This window comes from Xiphophorus couchianus, chromosome 12 (assembly GCF_001444195.1).
Source record: "Xiphophorus couchianus chromosome 12, X_couchianus-1.0, whole genome shotgun sequence".
NCBI lineage: Eukaryota > Metazoa > Chordata > Actinopteri > Cyprinodontiformes > Poeciliidae > Xiphophorus > Xiphophorus couchianus.
This window is the reverse complement of record NC_040239.1, coordinates 26,355,850-26,380,564: the sequence shown is the minus strand read 5'-3', so window position 1 is coordinate 26,380,564 and position 24,715 is coordinate 26,355,850. Positions and strand designations below refer to the sequence as shown.

The 24,715-nt window shown below is 38.4% G+C and overlaps 1 protein-coding gene across 1 annotated transcript; it reads left to right on the top strand.

Annotated features, from left to right (window-relative positions):
* The first annotated feature begins 6,671 nt into the window (after positions 1–6,671).
* On the top strand, positions 6,672–23,951 carry piwil2 (piwi-like RNA-mediated gene silencing 2). The gene is made up of 24 exons (XM_028032854.1): positions 6,672–6,786; positions 9,668–10,078; positions 10,159–10,252; positions 10,584–10,695; positions 11,258–11,421; positions 11,548–11,638; positions 11,994–12,104; positions 12,283–12,400; positions 12,957–13,081; positions 13,309–13,389; positions 13,468–13,581; positions 15,038–15,226; positions 15,386–15,470; positions 15,900–15,992; positions 16,747–16,887; positions 18,102–18,215; positions 18,308–18,496; positions 19,274–19,375; positions 19,514–19,630; positions 20,737–20,825; positions 21,000–21,105; positions 22,506–22,759; positions 22,838–22,945; positions 23,504–23,951. The coding sequence occupies exons 2-24, from the start codon at positions 9,668–9,670 to the stop codon at positions 23,658–23,660; spliced, it is 3,165 nt and encodes a 1,054-aa protein (XP_027888655.1). The 5' UTR covers positions 6,672–6,786; the 3' UTR covers positions 23,661–23,951.
* The last annotated feature ends 764 nt before the right edge of the window (positions 23,952–24,715 follow it).

Below are 24,715 nucleotides of genomic sequence, written 5' to 3'. Positions count from 1 at the left end.
TGTTTTTGGAGCATTATTCCCTTTTTGAATGAAATCCTCATTTGAAGTTGCGGTTTTTATTTTAGTACCGTACTCTAAAATTAAAAACTAAAATAAAACCGTAGTTTTATTGAATAATTTGGTGACCTGAAACCTGTAAGTGGGAAAATATATTTTCACAGCAACTTGTCATTGTGCTACCACTTTAGAACAATGCTCTACTTTGTATTGGTCAACCACAAAATTCTTAAAATACAAATAGAAGTGGTTGTAAACGGCAAAATGTGAAAAGGTTCAACTGTTGTCTTCTCAAGGTTATGCTAAGCAAACTCCAGGGCTTAACAGAGCTTTCTTTGTACATTGTGTAGGAATAATGTACATGAAAGTGTTTCGTAAAACAATCCAGCTTTTCCCTCGTACATTTTGTTTTTTGGAGGAGAGAAAAGTGAATTAAGCTCTTGATAAAACTAAAAACAGCAGAAAGCACTTGTTTATAAATAAATAATAGAAAGTTAAACAGAAAGCATATTTCCCCCAGGAGTTCAGTGGTTCTTCAACTTTGCGTGCATTTGCTTTTCATGGTTGCCTCCTCGATTTCAAGCACTCAGCAAATCAAATGAGAAAACCCAGATCTAAACGGTGGGAGACACTCAGAACATGGGATAAATATCCTAAGCACCTTGGTAGCTCATATCACAGTCTAAGCACCAGAAGCAGTGGAGGGTTTTTTTCCCCTTCTCTTCCCGACTACAGTGGCCTGTGCTGTATCCCCCAAATTTCCCTTTTTCCCTGTCATGGTTGTCCATCCCCAGATCCCAAACACTGCAGCCTACATGCCTCTTACTCACCATTACCCTCTGTGACTGACAGTTCAGTGATGATTGTCACATCAAATTAGCTCTGTTGACCACTGGCAGTTTCAGCTAGGCCTGGTGCTGGTAGGGAAATCCATCCCGTTCAAGCTAAGCACAGCAGCAAAATCTAGATGTCAGCAGAGATAGGTCAAGACTCTCCTGAAGCCTCCGAGGCGAGCTCCCAGCGCTTATGTTAAACAACCTGTCACTGTGTCAGTGACTCTCTCAGGGACCGCTGCAGGACTCATACCAAAGGAGATTAAACGTGCACGTGATAATTAGAGATATGGAGAAAGCATTAAATGAAACCGACATACATCTTGCTTCTCCTTCTCACCCTGCTAAACTTTGGACGACAGTCCTTCTTTTGAGTTGCTGAACTGCTGGGTTGTTTCTTCATCCTTTTTGGTACAAAAAGCTAGATAAGTTTCACCCAAACGCTGATGTTGTCGATTAAAATTTGACAAAAGCCTCAAAATCTGACTTCTTGTCACCAAACGAGAAATCGCTATGTCATACCAACATCAGATCTGAACTCCACCAAACTTTCTGGCTGTCATTAGATGGCCGCTAATCAGATTTACAAATTAATTTGTAAATTATCTGAAGAAGAAGATGTGTTTTATTTTAGACTCACTTTATAACATACAATCTTCAAACTGTGCTCCTTCACCAATAATTTGTTGGAATCAAAATCTATACGAGAATCTATATCTATACAAAATCTTGTACGAGACGTTTTCACAACTTGGATTTTAGTACTCAGTAATAATTGACAGGAAGTGGGTGCAGTGTTGTTGCTCCACCCACGTTTTTACAGGAATTTTGTCTAATTTGTATAATTTTAAATGTTTTTATAAAGAAAGTAAAATTGGACACTGAGGCAGTCGATGACAGAGTCAAAATATCCTGGAAATGTGTACTTCCCTCTGTAACCCTGAGAAGATAAAACAGTTAAAGAAAAACATAAGGATTGATCACTCATTTTAACCCAACTATTACTTGCTCATTAATAAAGATAATAACATCTTCTTTTCAAAGTATTTTGTCTCAGTTGTGAAGGTTCCATATGTGTTCATATTTTGATTATTTGATGATTTCCTTATATCATGTATCTCCTCCTTCCTCTGTAATTACTTCCAGTTCATCATCCTTTGATTACCCTGTTGTGCATATATTTTCTCACCTGTGTCATTGTTGGCTGCTGGATATTTATGTCAACCTCTGCTCTGTCCTTTCTTGTCTCAGTTATCCATTTTGTGGCACTTTGCGTCTTCCTCAACATAAGCAGATCATGACACATTCTCTGTAGTCTTAACGCAAGACAGTCACTTTACTCCATTTTTGGGTTGAAACCTCAAGCAAGTCTGCTGGATCGAACCCATAATCCAACCCTGTTATGATAAATCAATCCATTAACACAGTCCTGCTCTCCATTACCATCATCATCATCATCATCAGCCCCTCAGCAGCAATATTGTACCCCATCAGGTAAAACAAAGGCTGCGTTTGCTTTGCATTGTCCTGACTTGACAAAGATATACTATGGTGTGATTCCATATTAGATTCTTGATGACTGTGGGTTATTGTTACTCCATCTGGTTTAATTATGCTAAGTGTGTGAAAATCTTGTTCCATGTCCCCATCTTTAACTTTGAGCACCTACCCCTCCAAAGGTCTCTGCACGGCCTTGTTGCCTGGTTGAGTCACCTCCTTCCAAATGTGAGCATGAGTAAGGCAGCTGTCTTTCTTGGCATCAAATTACAGAGCCTGTTTTTGTCCCCATACCTTTGAAAATTCCCCAGATGTGTTTTTGGGTCAACCAGTACGGTCACCAGTACCGTCATAATGTTCCATGTGGGTCTATGTGACTTTTCCAGATTCTTTCTTAAGGGGTTATAAGAACGTTGATGAAATCAAAACACTAGAAAATCATGTTCCCTCAATAAGATAAATGGGGCTAATATAGGGAGAGAATATTAAAAAAAAAATAAATATAATAACTCACACGCGGCATTAGACATAGGAATCCAACACAGACGAGCATAATGTGAGCAGTCAGTGAGTTGCAGTTCACCGTCTGTTAATGTGGGTTATGGCTAAAGGCAGACAGGTGAAGATCGCCTCTCTTCATAGGCCAGGAGTGAGACAGACATGAGTTATCTTGTTTTCTTGGCAGCAAATTGCGGTTTTCCGAACATGACCTTAATGAAATGACACATTCAAGCACCAGGCCACAAGCTAGGGCGCAACCAGGTAATTTCATCATGACAACAAAATGTAAGTGAGGAGCAGAAGAGAAAAACACATTTGTTTTAGAAGTGGCTAGCAACAGAAAGAGAGTCCTCTTCTGCTTATAAATTGTTTTTCTTTCAAGTGTTGTACGTAGGCGACCATAGGAGTCGTCTCATTCTCTGTCTTTTTAAACCTGCGTATCCATCCATCCGTTATCGAACACGGTTAACCTGGCAGGATCGCGAGGGGGCCTGGTGTCTACCTCCAGCAGTCATTGGACGAGAGGCGGGGTACAGAGACAGACAGGATGAACCACCAGGCTCACACACACACTCACAACTACAACTTTATAGAGAGACCAATTAACTGGTGATGGGCCATCTGAAGCCAGGATTCGAGGTGTGTACCGAGTAAATTTGCGTGTCAGTTTTCAAAATAAAAGCACGATGAGCCGTGCCGCGTCATGGGTTATTGTATTTGATCGCGCATCAGAGGAGTATTTGTCTTCAGCAGGGGCCGAAATAAAAGGAGCCTTTTATGGTTCATGTGTATTAACGATTTTGATGATGGCACTCATCAAAATGTAATGCTTGTTACCCGTTTTCTCAGTTGTTGATTATGGTATATTTTGTGACTTTATATTTGTGTGTTTTTTATTATGTAAAGCACTTTGAAACCGTATTGTTGCTGAAATGTGCTACACAAATAAACTTGATTGAAATGGAGCCAGCAAGAAGAAACAATCTGACATCTGGGAATACTTGAGCTATATGGAAGCCCGTTTCTGCCACTCTGTTAAAAATGTAAATAAATAATCTCATTATAATGAGATAGTATCTCAAAATAATGAGATATCTCAAAATAATGAGTTAGTATTATATCTATCTCATTATTTTGAGTTGTTTTTCTTTTAACAGAGTGGCAGAAACGGGCTTCCATAGAGATGATCACTCACAAGATTCTTAAATAAAAATAATGAACACCTTCACCTCCACAATTCTCACCTTCTTGAAATGTCCACTATTTCTTTGTTCTGCAAAGATATATCAGTCTTGCACAGCAGAAACAGACTTAAAGCTGTTGGGAGAGTAAAATTCTGGCCTCATGAGTAAAAATATAAGGGATCAGATCAGAGAGCCAATAGGAATCCAAGAAAAAGAGAATTTTTGAAGAATTTTAGTTTTTCAAGAGGCGAATCAAATCTCAAACAATACTGTCTGCCCCAACAAGCATCGCACTCCGAATACACTAAGACAAATGTCTATTGTCAAATCAGTCAACGACAAAAGAAAACAGCCACTGACAGTCAACATATACCATGATTGGCTACAAATAATTTTAATAACTAAAAAAGCTTAGTTAAATAAGATTTAATTGACTCTCCTGTTACTAAACATGAGTTTGATGAACACTTTGTGACAATATTGCATTTATTAATTTTGTTATGTATGTCTATCTGAGTGACAAGTTCTGCCACAGTTTCAACAGCAGATGTCACTAGTGAGAAATGAATGAACCACCGAGTAATGAACCTTTGGGTAAAGCAATGGGCTGGGAAGCTTCATTGCTTCACGAGGCGTCATTTGGCCATCAATTAACCTTCCTGCACATGTACAGGGAGAACATGCAACCTCCATGCAGGAAAACCACAAGCCAGGATGTGAAACCAAGATTTTTTTTTACTGCAAGGAAACAGTACCACCAACTGCACCACTGTGCAGCCCAAACTCTGCTTGTCTCTATGTCAGCGCTTCTCAATTCAGGTCCTCAGACCCCCCTGCCCTGCATGTTTTAGGTGTTTCCCTTCTGGATTGAATCTGTGAGTGATTAACAGCCTTCTGCAGCACCTGATGGTCATGCAATCATTTGAATCAGCGGTTCTGGAATAAAGGCACATCTAAAACATACAGATCAGAGGGGCCTGAGGACTGGAATTGAGAAGCGCTGCTCTACATCAAAGCAGCTCCTGAAGAGGTAATGCTTGAAAATTAACGTAACACAAATTGTTTGCAGAGAAACTGACAGTATCTCACTAAGGAGTTTGAGTGTATACACAAAAGGGAAAAAATAAGAGTGAACCTGTGAAATTCTGAGTAATCCTTGAAAACTGTATCAGTTTCAAAGTAAATGAAACAAAAAGAGATTTCCAGCACCTGTTCTTATCTGAACTGGTCACAAAAACATGCCAAAGTCAATACCATGTTAAAAATCAGTTTAACTACAACAGCTGTCAAATGAAAATAACTTAAATATTCATATATTGTAAAAAAAAAAATAGTATCATGGTGTATATTTTAGTGGCTGTCAAGACATTTTTCAATCAGAGTTTGAATGGATCTATTTAATCTAGGTGGCAGAGATGAAGATTATCTCCTAACTGTGGTTTGTATATTTGTGAACAGTACAGAAGTAAATGAATAATAAAAGTATGCATGTATGTTTATCAAACAACTTCTTTCACATGAAAATGCTGCCATAATTATAGTAAGAGTGTAGAACTGTGTGAATGGTCACTAGCAGTGTGTGAATTTAGTATCTTTTAAAGGCCCAGAAACGGGCCCAGAATTCAGCAACTAAAGCGAAACACTTTTCCTTGCAAGCAGCTGAAGACTTTTGGAATTTTTCAAAAATAACTTTTGATTTGGAAAACTATAATGTGACTGACTGTTTCACGATTTACTCTATTCAATGCAGTTACAATTGGGGAGCTATTCCAGAGGTTTACAATTTTCAAGATACGCACATATATGAAACAATCTAAAAGTAGAATTACTAACATCTTTCTATTTGTAGGACCAGCTGGAGAATATTGTAAATCAGGGGGGGTCCACAAAATGTTTTTCTCAGGTGGGTCAAAATTGACAGGTCAAAACTGCTTGCGGAATGAAAATAAAAATAGGGGAATAATAAAATCAAGCAATTAAACTTGTCTGGTTTTGTTGTTTGCTGTTGAAAACAAATGTTATTCATTGTAGATCCAAAAATGTAAATGGTTTTGCACATGTGGTGTATTAAAATGAAGGCAACAAGTCTTCAGTTTTTGACTGTTCATATTTATTCTGTTGATTTGAGTCACTTTCTTTAAAAACACTTGTTATATTCTGCCAAGTTTAATGAATTAAATAAAAGCTGATTGGGGTGTAGCAAAGGCAGCTTTTCAGTTAAAGTCTCTAAATACATGTGGTTCTACTTATTATAAAAGCTTGGTTATAAAAAGACAAATACTTTGTTATACTTTTTTTTTTAATTGTAAGATAATTATGTTGGTGAAAACTTTTACCCTGATTTAAAAATAAATAGTTTGGACAGGCCAGATTTGTATCACTCTTGAATTGCAGTTGGTGGGCCACACAAAATCACTCAAATGGCCAATAATGACCTCCGGGCCGCACTTTGTACACCAACTGCAATATAGATGTAATATACAGTAGATGGGAAGCTATATTTTGCATGTACTCAAACCCACAAAACCAAATTCTATCCAGGTTGCGCCGATGTTGTCCACTAGGGGGCAACAGAGCACTTTATTCAAAGATTTGATTGACAGATGGCGTAAACCAATGCCTTAATGCAGAATGTTTGGGTGAACCAATAGGATATCAGGTGGGCGGGTCCAACAGAACGCGAGACTAACGAGTCTGTCAGATTGAACAGCGTCTAATTGAACACCTGATGAGACGGAGCGGAAAATAGACGTACACGGATTTCCCATATTACTGTAAGTTTTTGAAAGTAATTGTAATATCTAGATGCGTTTAAATGCTTAAAGTGTAGCCCGAATCTCGTCTACATGTAATTTCAAGCGGTTAAGAGCGTGTTTAGACTTGTTCTTTAACACGTGGATAGGTTAGCTAGCGGAGGTAAATTTTCTCTTTGCCGAAGTGGAAAATTCTCAGTCTTTGGGATTTTATTTTACTTTGCTGATTTAAAAAACTAGTTTGTTCCACACGACATTTGTGTCATTCACTAGATAATAAGACCATAAAGTGTGAACGTGTTTTTAATAGTTCAGCACTTCGGCGCCTTCCTGTCCGGCTAATTAATATTAAGGGTAGAAGAACAGAGATTGTAGCTAAAATGGCTTTTTTTTAAAACCAGGCCAATAGGAGTCAAGGTCTATCAAATTTTTCCTGTTTCGCAACACAAAGGTATTATAGCTAAATTATTAAATATTATAATTTAAATGAGAAAAACAAATTGGTCCCGTTTAGACCGCTCTCCCGTTCCAGAGTTTATCGTTGTCCACGGGCTCAGGAAGCTCGCGCGACAAGGAAGTGTCCATGGGCTCAGGAAGCTCGCGCAACGAGGAAGGAACGTGAGCGTTAAAATCTAATGAAATAAATAAGAGTTTTGCGTTCATTACTGTATGGCAAGTTGTTGCATTAATTTTGCTGTAAGCAAACGGTAATTCATGTACCACTTGCGACCTCATAATATTTCCCCGTTTCCCCTCCTCGCGTGGTTTACAATGGAGGGGATTTCCACTCGTGGGATGTGGGGTTATAACTTATGAGCTCGACTGTCAAACAAAAAGTTTAATTGCTCAGGTGACCCCAATCTTTGAGGGGAAAGAGGCATCAAATGCCCCCATTTGCCTCCGTTTCTTCACTTTCCCTGCTGTCATCTTCATCTCTGTTTCTGTAATAATTTTTGCCAGCTTTTAGAAGTTGCTACATTCCTGAGGAAGACTGATCCTGCCAAAATTGGTAATAAAAATAGAAGTCAATAAATGGCTTGATAAAGTAATTAATGAGGAAAATTGCGTCCAAGAAATACAAAATGAGAACTTTCCTAACTTGCAGCTTAGATCTTGATTATTACCAGTATGAGAGAAGCTGACTCTGAATGTCAGCCTACTAGGCTCCCATACAATACCCTTACCCTTTTGTCACTTTATCTCAAAGAAAAAGCCAGAAGGAATACCAAAAGGGAACATGAGGAACAAAGAAGAAAACTGTAAATTAAAGGACAACAGAGAAAACAGGAAAGAAGAAAATACAGAGGGAAGTAGAGAAAATAAACATATGATGAAAAAAGTGACTGTAAATATTGAATTCATACAGAATGTTGGGGGAAATTAGAAAATAAAGGAAACCGAAACTGACTTTCCCCTCTGAGTTGTTGACGAAAGCTAAGTGTTGGCGGCATAACGTCCAATTTTCAAGTTTGGCCCGTGGGGATTTTATTGATTGATGATAATGCCCTGGTTTTCATCGTTTTGGGGGGACCAATAAACATCCTTAAAATGACTGGAGTACAGCAGCCTTTCTTCTCCAGGTGCTGCTGGTTCAGAGTGAACGGTGGGAAGAGCACTGCGGGAGTATTTATACAGGTGAGCGGATAGACTGAACACGGCGGGTTTACTATCAGCTCATCATACGCTGTCAGAAGAGCATAGATGCAGTGAGTACGCATGGATGCGCATTAAGAAGTCTGACCTTCACAACGAAAATAATAAACTGTTTTCAGTGATGACTAGATAGATATACATGCATTGTCGTGGTTTAAAAGTGTATGTAAAGCAGGGACTAACTAAAGCTTACAACACACGCCCGTGTAAAACTTGCCTCCTTGTTGCTTGATGATGGTCTGACTAGTTAACCGCTGAGTCAGGATGTCATACAGCTGTTAAGAACAAAGAGTATGACGATCTAAGTCATGATTTTATGTTGCTGATTAAATAAAATCATATAGTAATGACCGTGTATACTTGTCTGATAGATGTAGCCGTCAGTTCGTGCTAAGCGTATAACAATCTGACAGAACACGAGTGGCTGAGTAGTTGATGGTTACAGTGTAAGTGTAGCTTTACGGACGAACCGCACAATAAATTTCATATCATCCCAGTCTGAACAAACGGGTGGCAGAAATCATCATGGCGGTACATGGCTGGTAGATGAGTTTCTGAGTGTGACGAACAATGGTGCCGTAAATATCCCGTATTGCTCTTCTTACTTTTGTCCCCTGCTCTACCGGTCCCTGGACTTAGGTTCATCTGTCCCCTGGTCTATTTCCTCCTCTCTACCCCCATCTTACGTTTGTTCGTTTGCCTGCCCCTCCCACCCCCACCACCCTAAGCCCCCCACTCCAGGCGACATTTCCCGTATTCTCAAACCCAAAGCTTGACAGGTATGGGGCAAGGTGAGAATTCATCTATTAAACTGACTGAAGACGAATACATAAACTAAAAGCTGGATCGTAGACATTTTTTATAAGAGCCTGCCCCTTTATTATTAAATTGAATATAATTTCAGATCTTTGTATAACACTTCTTCAGGTTTACTTAGAAAGTGAGCTATTATTGTTACAGGTTAGTTTTCCAAACTGCAAAAAACTGTTAGGGATCCTCAAAAATGTATAACTGGACCGATGTTGATATCCAATAGTAACACTGGTGTTATTCCAGATTTACCAATATTTTATAAAACAAATTTATCCGATTAATTGTAAGAATAATCGGTAGATTACTCGATTACTAAAATATTCGTTTACAACACCCCTAATATATAATTAAACAAATTCTTTTTTTTCTAAGGGATATATTTAGTTTGAATTAATTTCTCATCATTCTTGACCACAAAATCTTTCCCGTTAAATAGATGGATCCAAGAAAACGCCCTGACCTCAGTGACAAAGCAGGCTTCCAAATGTTGGGACGTGGACGAGGACTGCAGCCTGTTGAAATGACTGTAGGACGTAGTAGAGGGCTGCTGCTTTCTACAGAAGGGCTGGGATTAGGACGAGCCAGGGGTTTCCTGCCCCCTGGCGATATCCCTCCAGGACGAGGAGTGCTGCCGCCCTCCACTGCGCCAGGCAGAGGGCTGCTGGTGCAGCCTGACGAGGTGGGAGTCGGCCGAGCCAGAGGCCTTCTGCTCTCATCAGCTGAACCCAAAGTCGGGGTGAGCCGAGGAGCAGTCCTGCCTAGACTGGGACAACAATATGAACAGAAGCACATGTTAGAAATGCCACCAGGCTCATCAGGAGACACGGCTGCTCCACGAGGAGAAGAGGTTGGGGAATTTCTCAATTAAGTGTTTTTCGTAAAATCAGATTTGCTTCAATGGTAACTGAGGTTTCTGTTCCCTTATAGGTTAGTGCGCCGCCCTGTGGTCAAGGGTCAACGCTGGTGTCCATGTTTAGAGGAATGGGTGTGACTTCCTGGGGAAGAGGAACTCCAGCAGTGGGTCAGTACTACAAGACTTTGAAAAAAGGATACATTACTACAAAAACCCTGAACTAGTGTATTTCCTTATGTTGCACATTTAGCATTTTTATTGCCAGCTGCATTTAAGATATCTTAATATTTGACTCCCATACCTTGCTGACATTGATCCTGCTAAGAGGCCTGCAATGTTGACTGAAATCGCTAAGAAATATGAATGTCCATCTGAACTGGCGAGTTTAGGAAATTTGCCCTAAAAATAAAAGTGCATTATGCAATTAAAAGGCTTCTGCACTCCTTCAAACTCGTGATCTAGTTGTTGTATAAAACCTTAAGAATTGATGCTTCTGCAGGAAGAGAATCTGGACATGATGGAGAGGTGAAAGTTCAAGATTTCCCGGTAGGACTCGCCACCCCCATGCAGGGTGCTGGTCACCGTGGAGACTCGATGGGCAGGGGAAACAGGTAGTTTTCTTGATTTTATATGGTACCTCAGATGTTGATTGCAAAAATGGTTAACATCCAATAATGGCAGTATGCATTGTTACTGTCACACTACCAAGTGTAGTTAGCATGATGGTTAAATTTGACCTGGACCCTGAAACTATCTTATGGATTATTTGGATATATTTATTTTGCTACTTGGTCTTCTTGGTTGATTGTAATTGTACTCAGTTATATGAACATTGATATTATTAACCAACTTAAAAATAAACAAATAACCTCAATAGTGAATAAAATACAGTGATTTGCGGTGTAATCTGCAGCCATTTGTTTCAGAAAATCTGAAAGACATCTGCCGATATGGACATTTCAAATATGTTTTTGTTATCTTGTAACTATTGTTGGTCAGGTGTAAGTTTTGATTATGCAATCCAAAAATGGGTTCCATTGATGCTACATGAATATAAAGAATATATTTGTCAGTAAGAGCTAAAATCTGCTTTACTTTTGCCACCATGAAACACATTAGCAGTCCTGGCTGCTATGGTAATTGATGAGTATTATGCTTTCTCCACTGCTGAAGTTTGTCCGCTCAGATGGTTGTGGGACTTGGAAGAGCAGCTCTGCCGCAACTTGGAATGGGAAGAGGACAGGCTTTGCTTTCTTCTTTGCCTTCAGGTCAGATTAAGCCAGTTTGTCCACCATCTGATCCCCAAAGAACCCCGCTGTCTCCGCCTCATCCTGAAGGTATTGAAAGCTTCAGATAACTGACCGTCTGTTAATGCATTTTCTAAACCTCTTTACACTTTAATTTTTCTGAAGGCGTTTTAATATGTATTAAGTTGTTTGTCTTGTTATATAAATAATCCAAAGGAGGTTTGAAAGTTGTTCCAATGACTCAGGACTTGCCTGTGCCTCTAAGTAGTGCACTACCAAAGAAGGAGATGACAATGGAGTCAGTATGGTAAGTATGCTTCTGTTGTGTGCTTTTATATTACAGTCATTAGACAATATCAGCTCTTAGTCACCCACAACATTTTCTCCTGGTTTTATCTTATTTGGAGGCGGTTCCTTCATTCTTTCATCATTCAGTGTTTTAGTGTCTGGTGTTGCAAAATAGTTTGATACATGTTCTTTCTGATACATGTTCTGTATCAGAAAGTAAGGATGGCCATTTCAACCAAAGTAAGTGTTACCACCTCATCCAGCTGGAAATAGTTTATTTAGTTTAACATTTTTGTTAAAGTATTTTACAAATACAAAGCTTATCTGTCCTTTCCCTTTAGTTCATTTCTATTTATATTTTATTGTCTGCGTAGTTCTCCAATTAATAAAGCTGGAACAAAAGGAACTCCCATAACTATTGGATCAAACCACATCGTAGTTTCATGCAAGAATGAAGCTGTGTATCAGTACCATGTCACCTTCACGTAAGTACCTGATTTCATGGCATCGCCCTTTCTTCTCCTTCCAACAAAACATGACGAAAACCAAAGTTTGATTTCAGAATGTTGAATGTTTTGCACTACAAGAATTAATATATTTTGTAAGAAGCTGCAAACAGGAAGTTTTTATCTGCATTTTGAAATGCCTTGAATTTTCCATCAGTCCGAATGTTGAATCCATGACGATGCGTTTTGGCATGATGAAAGATCATCGCTCAACCACAGGAGAAGTGGTGGCTTTTGATGGCTCCATCCTTTACCTGCCAGTTAAACTGAAAGATGTAAGTTTGATAGGGATTGTGTTACTCATTCTAATTGAGAGGAGACCTCTCAAGACAACTCAAGTTTTCTTAAATCTCTTTTTTTCAGTCTACTTAGTTGGTTTGATTTGTTATTGCATCAGCTATTCAAGGTCATTCATTCAGTGAATGACTGCCCTGTGGTTGGACGCTAGGGCAGTCATTCACCCAGCAGCCTGTCATTTTTTGAAGTAAAAGATTTTTTAAAGTTGACAGGAAATTTTAAAATATCACTTGATAATCATGTGTTATTGAAAGATTGGGAGATTAATACCTGAACACTAACTATAAAGTCTTAAAAAATGCAAACATTTTACAAGGACTTATAAAAAGCATTGCTTAGCCTGGTGGCCCGTCAGGCTTAAAATACATTGGGGAAAACCCTGAGTATTTCTGGAATCAATTCCTTAGCAGATTGGAATGCTCTGCGGATTAATTTTACTAATTAATAGCTTTTTTTTTTACCTTGCAGATAAGTGAAAAATATACCCAAACTGACAGTTTTCTTGTCTCCCTTTAACCTTTTGTTGAGATGCAGGAGGTCCTTTTAAAGAGCTCAAGACGGACTGATAACCAAGAAATAGAAATCAAAATAAAGATGACAAAGATTTTGCCCCCAAACTGTGACCTTTGCATCCCGTTCTACAATGTGGTTTTCAGAAGGTATTTCACAAATTTGTTTTGACCTTATTTTTGACACTAAATGTAATCTAATAAAATCTCATACATACATTTGTCTGAAAACAATCCAGACTATTTTAAGAAAATCACTGGTTTCTTTTATATCCCTTCAAGGCCTTCTTTCTGCGATATACATTTTTCCACAATGCTGTAGAATAACATGTAGCTGCACAGATAACAGGATATGACCATAGTTTTTCTCTTTCAAGGGTGATGAAAATCATTGGGCTGAAGCAGGTGGCCCGAAACCATTATGATCCAGAAAGCGCTGTTGTTCTTGAAAAACAACGGTAAGTATCAAGTTTACTTTCACCCTCAGAAAATTTGACTCGCTAACATATTGAGCATTTTTCTGTTTGGCTTTGTAGGCTTCAAGTGTGGCCAGGTTATGCAACCGCTATTAAGCACACAGATGGCGGTCTGTACCTGTCTGTGGAAGTGACTCACAAAGTTTTGCAGAACGACTCTGTGCTGGACTTGATGTGAGTTTACACTTCAAAATAAAGAGCCGTTTAGCCTTAGCAGGAGAATCCAGGTCTGAATGTTTTAGCAATTTTTGTTTCGTCTTGTTGAATTTTGCTAACAGTGCTAAAGTCTTTCAGAAATGTCAACCAATTTCTACATTGAACATGAACAGATGGTTTCTAAAGAATTGTAATAAAAAACGTTGATCTAGTTCAGTAATTCAAATTACAACATTATTACATATATGTTGTAATATGTTTATTACATTATCAGACAAATGTCTGATAAGTTTTCAGATCAAGAGTTGCAGCTAATTCAAGGGCGAAAGTCTTTTTCTTTCAAACAGAGTATATTAGATTACACTGTTATAAAATTATTTTTAATATAGAAATGTCAGCCTACTTGAAGGTATGTTCATGTACTATACAAGGCTTGTTTTGAATGAATTTTGCGTGTAGCATTGAGGCGATCAGCCTGTGGCTCTGCCAAAGTGTTATGAGAACCTAAAGTCCAGGGTTCCTCATCTTCCTCTTGGCAGTACTCTGTAGACTCTTTATGGGCTTTAGATCTGCCCAGTTTGTTGGCCAATCAAGCACAGTGATACCATGGCCGTTAAAGCATGAAGTGCTCCAACATTCCCTGGTAGACAACATGATTTGTCTCCTCAGATCACCCACTATGGACATTTCACACCAAACCTCAAACAAATTGAATCTTGTTTTCAAGAGAACATAAGACCACTGAACACAGCCGTTTCATCCAACACCTTAACCTGAGACACGTCAGACTCTTGTTCAATTTTTAATTAGTATTAAAGGATATTTCAGTATTCTGAGAAACTGAATCTTGGGTCTGCATTAGCTGTGAGCCAGAATCCAGTCAGAAAATGTTTGTAATATATAATTCTTAGTGTAATGAATCTTTTAGTAAATAACTTTTGATAACATTCTAAGTTGGATGTACAGTAGATGGATATCTATATTTATTGTCTTTTTTTTTTATGACAAGGCAAATTGTGAGCTCCATATGTTCTTCACAGCACACTATCTAAAATATCCTTCATGGCTCTGACTCTTTTCCAGAATGTAGTTAGTTTTTTTTCCTTCTTTCATTTGTGTTTATTTCATTTTTCCACACGCTGTCTGTAAGAAAGAGGAACATTACACGAATGTCACTGTCTATTTTGGGCTCTTTGCATAACTTGATGAGTTTAACACTATAATATTCTTATCTGTCTTCTGGGAGGGAACAGTGAATACCTCCTGTCCAAATAAGTATTTCCAGATATAACTGAGGTGATTTGTTGAAAAGATAGTTGGCTAATGACATCTGAATTTGTCCATTTATAATTTCATAATCTTGTCCCAGCATAAAATGTTTGAGGAAAAGTACCATAAACCAAGGTATGGAGCTACTTGAATGAAATTTTTTAAAAAAAGGGAAAGGCTCAGTTGTTGTCCTGGTGTCTTGTAGGAACATGCTGTACAAACAGAGCAAAGAGAACTTCCAAGATGTGTGCACCAAAGAACTGGTGGGAGCCATAGTTATCACACGCTACAACAATCGCACGTACCGCATTGATTCCATTGAGTGGAATAAGTCTCCTAACGACAGCTTCACTTTGATGAATGGCACTAAAACCACCTTCTTGGAATATTACAGGTGAGACTCTTCTGCACTGTCTTTGAACTAATCAAATCTCAACAGGAAAACGTCCAAGTCCGTTAAATATTTTGAGCTAAATCAGAAATTCTGTTCAAGATCAAATGTCCTGCCCTAACTTCACGGATTTTAGATGCATGGCTTTTGATTTTGTTACAGTAAGAACTATGGAATCACAATCAAAGAGATGAACCAACCTTTACTCCTGCATCGACCGAAGGAAAGGTCCAAACCTGGAGGGAAGGTAAAATCTCCATTCACCATCAATGAGTTCACCATGAATTTAAAAGTTTAAAACGACACATTCATAGTAAAACAGTCACTGTCTTTCATGTGGACTGCTCAGTTGACATCCATTACTCTTGTCAGAGTATACTACCACCACCTAGTGGTGGCAGGAAGTCTTGCTCAGCACCACCAAGTTTAAGGTTTATGGATTTTAGGTGTCATAAACATGGTGGATTTTGAAATTAATGGGTTTTATTCTCCCTGATGTCACTGTTTGCAAATCAAAGAGTCAAATCCGCACAATAAATTCGACATCAGTGGTCAGCTACCCAAGAATGATTAAAACTTTTATCCTGAATAAGAAAATATAACTTCAAAGTAAGATGGTCAGGGGTTTATCTTCTTACTCTTTCAGTTTTGTTTCACATCTGTTCCTTTCTTGCAGCAAATTATCACCGGTGAGATCCTTTTGGTGCCAGAGCTCTCCTTCTTGACAGGAATCCCAGAGAAAATGAGGAAAGACATGAGAGCTATGAAGGTAAGTATTTTGCTGGGCCATAACCTTGTCAGCATTTAGTCTACCAAAACTTTGACCTCACTACATAGGTGAGACAGAATTTAAAATGTAATCTAATCTTTGTTGTGTTCCTTAATTCATTATTTTTAAGTTTCTTTAATTCTGTATGTCAGGCTCTATTTTTTGGGGTGATTAAAGTAAGTGAAATGCTACCTCACTATGTTCATATAGTAAGCATGGCATGTTGCTACTTCCACAGTAGCAACACGATAAATAAACCTTAAGTGTTCTTCAGGCGATGCAGGAACATAAGCACATGTCTGAACTTTTTAGATGATATATTGTTGACAGAATGCTACAAAGTTTTTTCCTCACCAAAGACATTTTTTTCCTTTTTTCATGAGGAAGTGGGAGGACATATTTCTATGCTTTCTTTTCTTATTTATTTTAATGATGTTCAGCACTTTGTTTCAGCTGTGGCTGGTGTTGAAGTGCTTTATTAATAAAGTTGATGATGATGATGATATTGCTAATGTGATTATTCATTTAACATCATGAGATTTGTCTTACACATTTTACCAGTGGTGTTAAAGATGATAGGATTTCTGTTCTTGCATATTTTACCATATTTTATTATAGTATGCTAAATACATCTGTTATATAAAGAGTTGAAGACAATTAGTAGAGGAATTAAAGTGCTTTTGGATCGCAATGATGGCAAAAAAAACAAAAACACTTGCGGTAAATGTTAATGAGTGTCTTAATGTTTTTATAGGAGCTGACCAGTCATATCAACGTGAGCAGTGAGCAGCACACCAACTCCATAAAGCAGCTTCTGAAGAACATCAGCTCCAGTCCTGAAAGTGTGAAGGAGCTCAGCCGATGGGGACTGGAGATCGGCTCAGAGATCCTCATAGTAGGAACCTGTCACTACAGAGAAAAGTTTTTAATTACTTTGCGTTTGGGGAAGACGGTAATGCAAAGTTCCTCGGACACATTTTGTCATGTTGCATTACCGGGTCTAACAAGAGAAGTCTTGCTCAGTGTCTGATGCAAATCTGACAACAGTAAACCTTTTAGGTTCTTGTTTTAAGCATTGAACATTTGATTCTTCAAGTGAAATAATCATCAAAGCCAAAGTTCTTCAGTCCTTAAAGTTTAGAGAAAAACTGATCCTGAATCTTTGATATTTTGGTGGTACAAACTAAAACGTATTCAGCAAAACCACTGACACCATTTTTGTTGATTTGAAGAATGTGAGAAGTCAAATTCACTCAGGTGTTGCACCAGCTGGAAAACGATGCATTCAATTGAAACAGGTGCATTGAAGTAGGCGGTTGTCTGAAACATATAGGACAGTGATCCCTGAGGACCATAGTTGGAGACCACTGGGTTAGAAGACAAAATATGGTGACAGTGGTGGTTTTATTTTTTATATTTGTCATCTGACCTAAATGTCATCTAAGTGGGCTTGCCCTTATTTACTCATCTAAAGACAAAGTGCTGCAGGTGTTTTTTATTCAGAGACCTACATGTGCCCCACTTGGACAACTGATTCTAAAGAAACATGTTGTAGCTCTATGCAGAAGTTGGCCAAAATATGTTTTCATGGTTGATTAGTTTTCATTGCGTTTCTACTTTGGCTGTTATTTAACCTGCTGTCAGAATTTTTTGCCACTCAAAACTCTTGCTGTCTTTCTTGTTTATTACAAATATTACTCTAAATCTCTGAAGATTGTTTATTACTAAACTCACAAAGTAGAAAGTTCCTCAGAGGGATGTAAAGAAAATGTAGCAGCAGGTTTTGAAAGGACTTGTGATTTTATTTGAATGATTTAACGCCGGGTCAAATTAATTGGCCATACATTCAGCACAGCACATAGTCTTCAGGATTCAGTGTAGAACAGTCAAAAACAACATTTTGCTGCTCTTCAATTTCAATCCTTTGTCATTCAAATATGCCAACCTGTGATTATGAGTCTTAGTATATTCAAAATATTATCTTTATGTTATTCAGTTAATATATCTGTGCTGGTTTTAGCACATATTCTGATTTTGACTGGTACATCTGAATGATAACCCATTAAATGGTCAAAGTATCTCAAGCTTATTTTTCCCCTTTTGCTGCAGGTTCAAGGAAGAACTTTGCCGCTTGAAACCATCTGTCTCCAGACATCTTGCTTCGCAACCGGAACTGATGTTTCCTGGTCCAGAGAGGTTGTGAGAGATGCTTCAATCAACTCTGTAAGTGATAAATGATAGTTTTTATACTGCAATTGCTTGTTTGGCTTTTGAGGTTGTTTGTGAAGTAATTAACTGATCCATATTCTTCCCAGGTCCCTTTGAACATCTGGGCCATCTTCTATCCGTCTCGTTGTGCAGACCAAGCTGAAGAACTTGTTTCCACTTTTAAGAAGGTAGCCGGGCCCATCGGGCTACGAATGGCTCGCCCCATTAGAGTGGAGCTGCGGGATGAACGAACTGAGACGTACGTCAAAAGTATCCACTCTCATCTCACCAGTGAGGTAAGGGATTCCCTCCTTATATTAAACGTATTTCAAATTTATTCTATGATGTTGTAGTTAGAACTGTGTAATTTAAATTCTAGTTTTGTCGATGTATACTTGTTTATAGTTGCAGCTAAGATAAAAACATTTGCAAGTTGAACCCAAGCTCCCTAGCAATGATCCTGATTTATATTTTCCCAGGTTTCCCATCTGTTAAATTAATGATTTAAACAAGAAATAAAAATTTTATGTTTTAGTTTAGCTTTGTGGTGTGTAAAACCTTGTTTGTTCATTTAATGTTAAGTTTGAACTCAGTGCTTTCCTCTTTTCCAGTAATGTATGTGTGCTTTGTGATGTAAATGAGTGTGAAAGCCTAACACAAAATTTCCATAGAATCAAACAAAGGCTTCTGCAAATCTCAACTTCTCTGCCAGCACTTTTTATTGATTTGTTTTATAAATGCATCATTTACATGTATAGCCTGAAGACCTCTGACATTGATGAATAGCAGGGCTTTCAGACTGAAAGTAATACCAGCTCAGCTGTATTTCACACAGTTTTCAACTGTTTCAAGAATAGTTTCAAAGTTTTTCCATGCCTTTGCACTGGACTGCAGGTCAAATTAAATTTGCTAACAGCAGACACAAAATATGTAATAAACTGTTTCCATTGAGCAAAATAAGTTTTTTTTTTTTTTTTTTTCTTTAATTTTATGAAGACCTTTGTTCAAATCTTATTCAATCCTTTAAATGCAGTGAAGCCAACACTAAGTTTTAGTTTCACACCTGTGTGTAGCCTAATTTGCAGCTGGTTGTGTGCATCATGGTCGGCAATAGAGATGACCTCTATATCGCCATCAAGAAGTTGTGCTGTGTTAAAAGCCCGATTCCTTCTCAGGTCAGTATTGTTTCTGTTTTTGATTTGTTTTCTTGTGATTCATCAACAACAATCTTGTGTTTAAACCCGGAGGGGTTGACATATTTAAAAATATGTATATATTGCAATCCAGACACTGAAAAGTAAACTTCTTTCTAGGCCATCAATATCCGGACAATATCTCAGCAGATGAAGCTGAAGAGTGTGGCTCAGAAGATTCTGTTGCAGGTGAACAGCAAGTTAGGAGGAGAACTTTGGACCGTCAACATCCCTCTGGTAGGTATCAAGTCGTACAATAGCAGAACAGCCACAGCCCTCCTGTGCATTGATTTTTCAGTGCACAGGAGAAATCAAAGAACATGATGCTCACAGTCACTGATATTCCTCTAATCTTGACTTTAAGTTGCTTTTGTATTCTCAATAATTACTTGTCTCCCTCCCTGAAGACTATTTTTTTCTTTATTTAGCAATGGTTCTTTAAGTCATTAAATGCTATTGGGGAAGAATCTCACTGTTCTTGTGGGGATGAAGATGAAGTTCAGTCAGTCTCACATTTAGTCATGGTATCGATGTCCTCTCTATGTGGCTGGCATAGTGCAGCTCAGTCTGTAACCTCCAAACAATCCTTTAGGTCAGGGGTGGGCAATCCTGGTCCTCGAGGGCCGGTGTCCTGTAACTCTTAGATGTCTCCCTGGTCCAACACGCTTGAATCCAACAGCTGAATCACCTCCTAAGTGCAGTCAAGTTTTCCAGAGTCCTGCTAATGACCTCATTATTTGACTCAGGTGTGTTGAAGTAGAGACAGATCTAAAAGTTTCAGGAGGCCGGCCCTCGAGGCCTGGAGATGCCCACCCATGCTTTAGGGCTTCTTATAGTTGTCTTCATCACAGGCTGTCTTAGAGCAAAGGCTCTATAATCAGAGCATGGAAAAACAAGTCTATGAACTGATTTACCCACAGGTTGTCTTGCTTGGAGACATATACGTCCCTGATTTTGCATTAGTGCCTAATGCATTAAAAAAATCTATATTTTCTCTGGTATAGCAGCTTTCAGTGGAAATGTTGGATGTATAACAGAGTGAAGGCCTAATTAAAAGCATCAGATATGGCCACAAATAAATGTGGAATTAAAGTTTTGAGTCCCTTTTTATTAAAGTGGCAGCTATTTTGAGCAGTGCAATTCTAAAATGGAAAAATAACTTTGTATCAGATACCAAAATTATCTACCAGTAAGTTAGGATTTGTGGTGGATGTATAGTTGTCGATGCTTGCAGCTCTTATACCTCTTAAATCAGAGGTTTAAAACCAAAACATGTTCCCAATGGGTTGGGAACCATTGGTGCAGATGTTCTGTTTACAGCAAATTCTCTCCCACTCAAACAGAAAAACCTGATGGTAGTTGGAGTTGATGTTCACCATGACACCAGTAAATCACATCAGTCAGTCATGGGATTTGTTGCCAGCGTGAACAGGTATCTTTCATGTTTTTATTTACTTTTCCTCCAAATGACTCAATCCATGTTTTGTGGTAAGATCTCTGTAATAGTTTCTGAAAAGTGCACCTTGGAGTCACAATTGTAATTTTCACTCTGCATTGTAGCTTAATTTGAAAAGAATCTGAATTGATTCGTCTTTCTCTCGAGTAGCTCCCTGACCCGTTGGTACTCCAGGGTTACCTTCCAGACGCCTACAGAGGAATTGATTCATGGCTTCAGAGTTTGCCTGCTGGCTGCACTGCAGAAGTACCACGAGGTAACAATCTGAATATGTGCTTTACAACTCGATCTCCAAACGGCAGACGGTGGTCCAGATAGGCCTGTCACGATAGCAAATTTTGCTGAATGATTAATTGTCTCAAAAATTATTGCGATAAACGATAATATTGTCTGAAGACCTTTTTACACTGAAAATGACGTAATAATGCATGCGATTTCTTGCCAAAGATAGATACACTTTATTTTCAAAATAATATTTAACACTGGACCTGATAAACAAAACAACCAAAAACAAAAATAAAATGGATTCTCAGTCTCCATTAACAAAAAATGTACTTGAAAAGAAACTAAACAACATAAAGCCAAAGTGGAAATAAATACTGCATTCAACCAAAAGAGTGCAGATTATGAAGTCTGTATATTATGTTGCCCTTCAGTAATCATTAGATTTAAATAGAGAAAACGGGCACATCAACTACCTGATGCAATAGTTCACCCTACATGATTTTTTGCTCCTATTTTTCCCCTTATGACAATCTTAAAACGTTGATCTTTCTAAGATTGTGTGGTGTGTTACGGTAGATCGTCGTTGCCGCTCCGATCCAAATCAGTGGTTTTCCCCGACTGGGAGCTTTAACGCAGCCTGTTGAATGTGACAGGTAGCCAATCAGAAAGCGCGGATTCTCCTCCGTGTTTTCTGAGGGGAAATTAGTCGGGGAATCCCAAACAGCTGACATGGTGCAACCCGAAGTCCAGCGGACATTGGAGATGATATGTGGAAACAACATTAATGTTTATTCAACATGCAAAGAATATAGAAATGACAAGAGGAGGAGTTGGAGCAAAATTGCTACCGCAGTTGATAAACCCGGTAAGTTTTCAGCTGTTCTTCGTTAACGTGACGTAAATAGGTTATAATGATTTTCATTCAGTCAGGACTTTACGCTGACACTAGCCACATGCATTGCAGGTAGATTGTAGTAAAGCATTGATTAATGCCTGGTTTTAAAATTAGTTAACTGAACTTGTAGCCATTATTTTGTGCCCATTATTGGACACCACACGGCAGGAACGAACCCGACGAACCGTTATACCTAGGATTTCTGTCGACTAATGTGTGGTCTGTCAGGTTTTGAAAATGGGCCGACAATCGGCCGACAGCTCTAAGATTGTGTGCGCTGGGATTTACACTAAGGAAATGAGGAAGGGAGGGTCAGTGGAGAGCACCGGAGTTGAGCCTTTTTTTATTCAGTGTCATTAACAGAAAGAGAAACAGGCCGGAAGAGACGATAATGCCGATAATTAAAATGACGTCAATAGTTTTAATTTATTGTACAATTAATTGATTTATCGTTTATCGCGACAGGCCTAGGTCCAGATATAAATCACAATAAAATAATTAGCCAAAAGACAATTTGTTCCGTTTGTTCTGTACAGATAAATCACAACCTGCCTGAGAAGATTGTGGTGTATCGGGACGGTGTGTCTGATGGCCAGCTGAAAATGGTCGAGCAATACGAGATACCACAGCTGATCAAATGCTTCGAGACGTTCCCCAGCTATGAGCCCAAGCTGGTCTTCATTGTGGTCCAAAAGCGCATCAGCACCAATCTGTACTCCTGGACTTCGAACAACTTTGGCACGCCTTCACCTGGAACTGTGCTGGATCACACCCTCACTCAGAAAGACTGGTCAGTTTGATTAGGCTTGATATGCTACTTACGCAAAGCAGCTGAACAACTAATTTATGATTTGTGCCTGACGTTTAGGGTGGACTTTTATCTGATGGCACATCCTATTCGTCAGGGTTGTGGACTTCCTACACACTACATCGCCCTGTACAACACAGCTAACCTCAGCCCTGATCATTTACAAAGGTAAGTGCTCTACCCACATCGCTCTGATTACAATGTGATTTACAGACACCCTGCTCATAACGAGGTGGCAGTATAGTTCTTTGCTTGAAAGATTTAATGAGATAAACATTTAAAAAGCACAAATAAACTGATTTTTACCATGACTTTATACATGAAAGTTTTGCGTGCACGGCAACAATATCAGAGGACGGAATTGGCAAGAAACCTGACTTTTCAACTCAGAAGTCCAACTCCTCTGACTGATATTTTCATTTTGGAAACTTTGACGTTTCAACTTCTGAGTAAAAATTTTAAATCTCATCAATCATCAGCCCTCATAAACAATAAAATTATTTTTGTATTGCTTTCATACAACAACATACTGAATGTCCAAGATCGTTCCCAGTACATTTGGAAAGTATCTGTCAAGAAGGTGATACTTGGAAAACTCTGTATTTGGTAGCACTTGCTATAAATGTTTGAACTTCTGATTTATGTTATTTATTGTTTTTTTTCTTTCCTGAACTTAACAGCTTGAGTTCTGTTAAGTTAACTCTTACTAATTTGGTCTCATGTCAGGCTGACGTTCAAGATGTGCCATCTGTACTGGAACTGGCCAGGGGTCATTCGTGTCCCAGCACCATGCAAGTATGCCCACAAACTAGCTTTCCTGTCCGGCCAGTATCTGCACTCAGAACCGGCCATCCAGTTATCTGACAAACTCTTTTTCCTTTGAGCTGACAGTTATAGACAAGTCATAGAACAGCTTTGATGAAAACATATTGAAGCCTCACAGATTGAAATGACTTAACACATTGTTTTCAGTGTTGCAGAAGGTTTGTTTTGTTGTTACTGTTCTCTAAATTTGTTCCAGAGTTTTCAGTTTTACCCTTTTTTCCCCCCCAAACGATTTCAACAAGCCTTTTTATTTTGTTCCACATTTATGTTGCTGTATCAAAAAAATCTGTAGTGTGTTAATTTTGTGTTGTAAAGCCTCCAATAAAACGAAACATTTACATTTTATTTATTTAAGTGTAAGATTAATACATTATTGTGTTTTGGCTAAGCATCTACATTTAATTTCAACCACTGTGCTGGACAGAGAAACTACTGCATTTTACATCTCCATAAGCATACGTTGTACATATTTTTAAACCTTGGATTTATAAAATAGTATTAAGGAAAACTGTTGCTCTCCTCCCTAACCTGGCAGTCAACATGTTCTACTGTACCTACAAGCGACCTGAGTAGGGAGTGTTCACAGCAGAAGGTCCTGGTAATTAACACCAGTAGAGGTGATGAAATGTCAACCCACCATAATAAATGTGCAAATGTAAACCATAATTAAAATATTCAAAATTATTAGGTCCAAAACTAAATTGAGGCTTGATGTTTCTCTTTTTTTTTTTTATGAATACCTTAAATTTTCATGGATCATATTTTCCTCAATAATCTGTTTGAAAAAGATCCCACAAATATACCAAATTAGACTTCAGTTTTCTTGTGTGTAGCCAGATTGAATAGTGATCTAAGCATGAAATCCGACCTGTTGAAGTTCTTTGACATACTTCAGATGTATCCATTAAGAATTAAATATGGAAATTGTCGTTTCTTGAGCTTGTCTCCAGAAGCCAGCCGTCGACATAGGTGGCAATGCAGAGGATGTGCCTCCTGAGAGGAGCAATCACATCTGTACACTTTACAAACACCCAAAGGTTTAGAAGTAGGGCAAAAAAAGCACTTTGAAGCATACACTCTGAAGAAGCATACACAATACCCTGAAAAGCAAAA

What these genes read in the sequence shown, in the direction of transcription:
- piwil2 (XM_028032854.1), top strand. Translation starts at nt 9,668, where the DNA reads ATGGATCCAAGAAAACGCCCTGACCTCAGTGACAAAGCAGGCTTCCAA. An exon ending in GTCTCCGCCTCATCCTGAAG is followed by an intron (nt 11,422 to 11,547) that starts GTATTGAAAGCT and finishes AATAATCCAAAG; the next exon opens with GAGGTTTGAAAGTTGTTCCA. An exon ending in AGCCCTGATCATTTACAAAG is followed by an intron (nt 22,946 to 23,503) that starts GTAAGTGCTCTA and finishes GTCTCATGTCAG; the next exon opens with GCTGACGTTCAAGATGTGCC.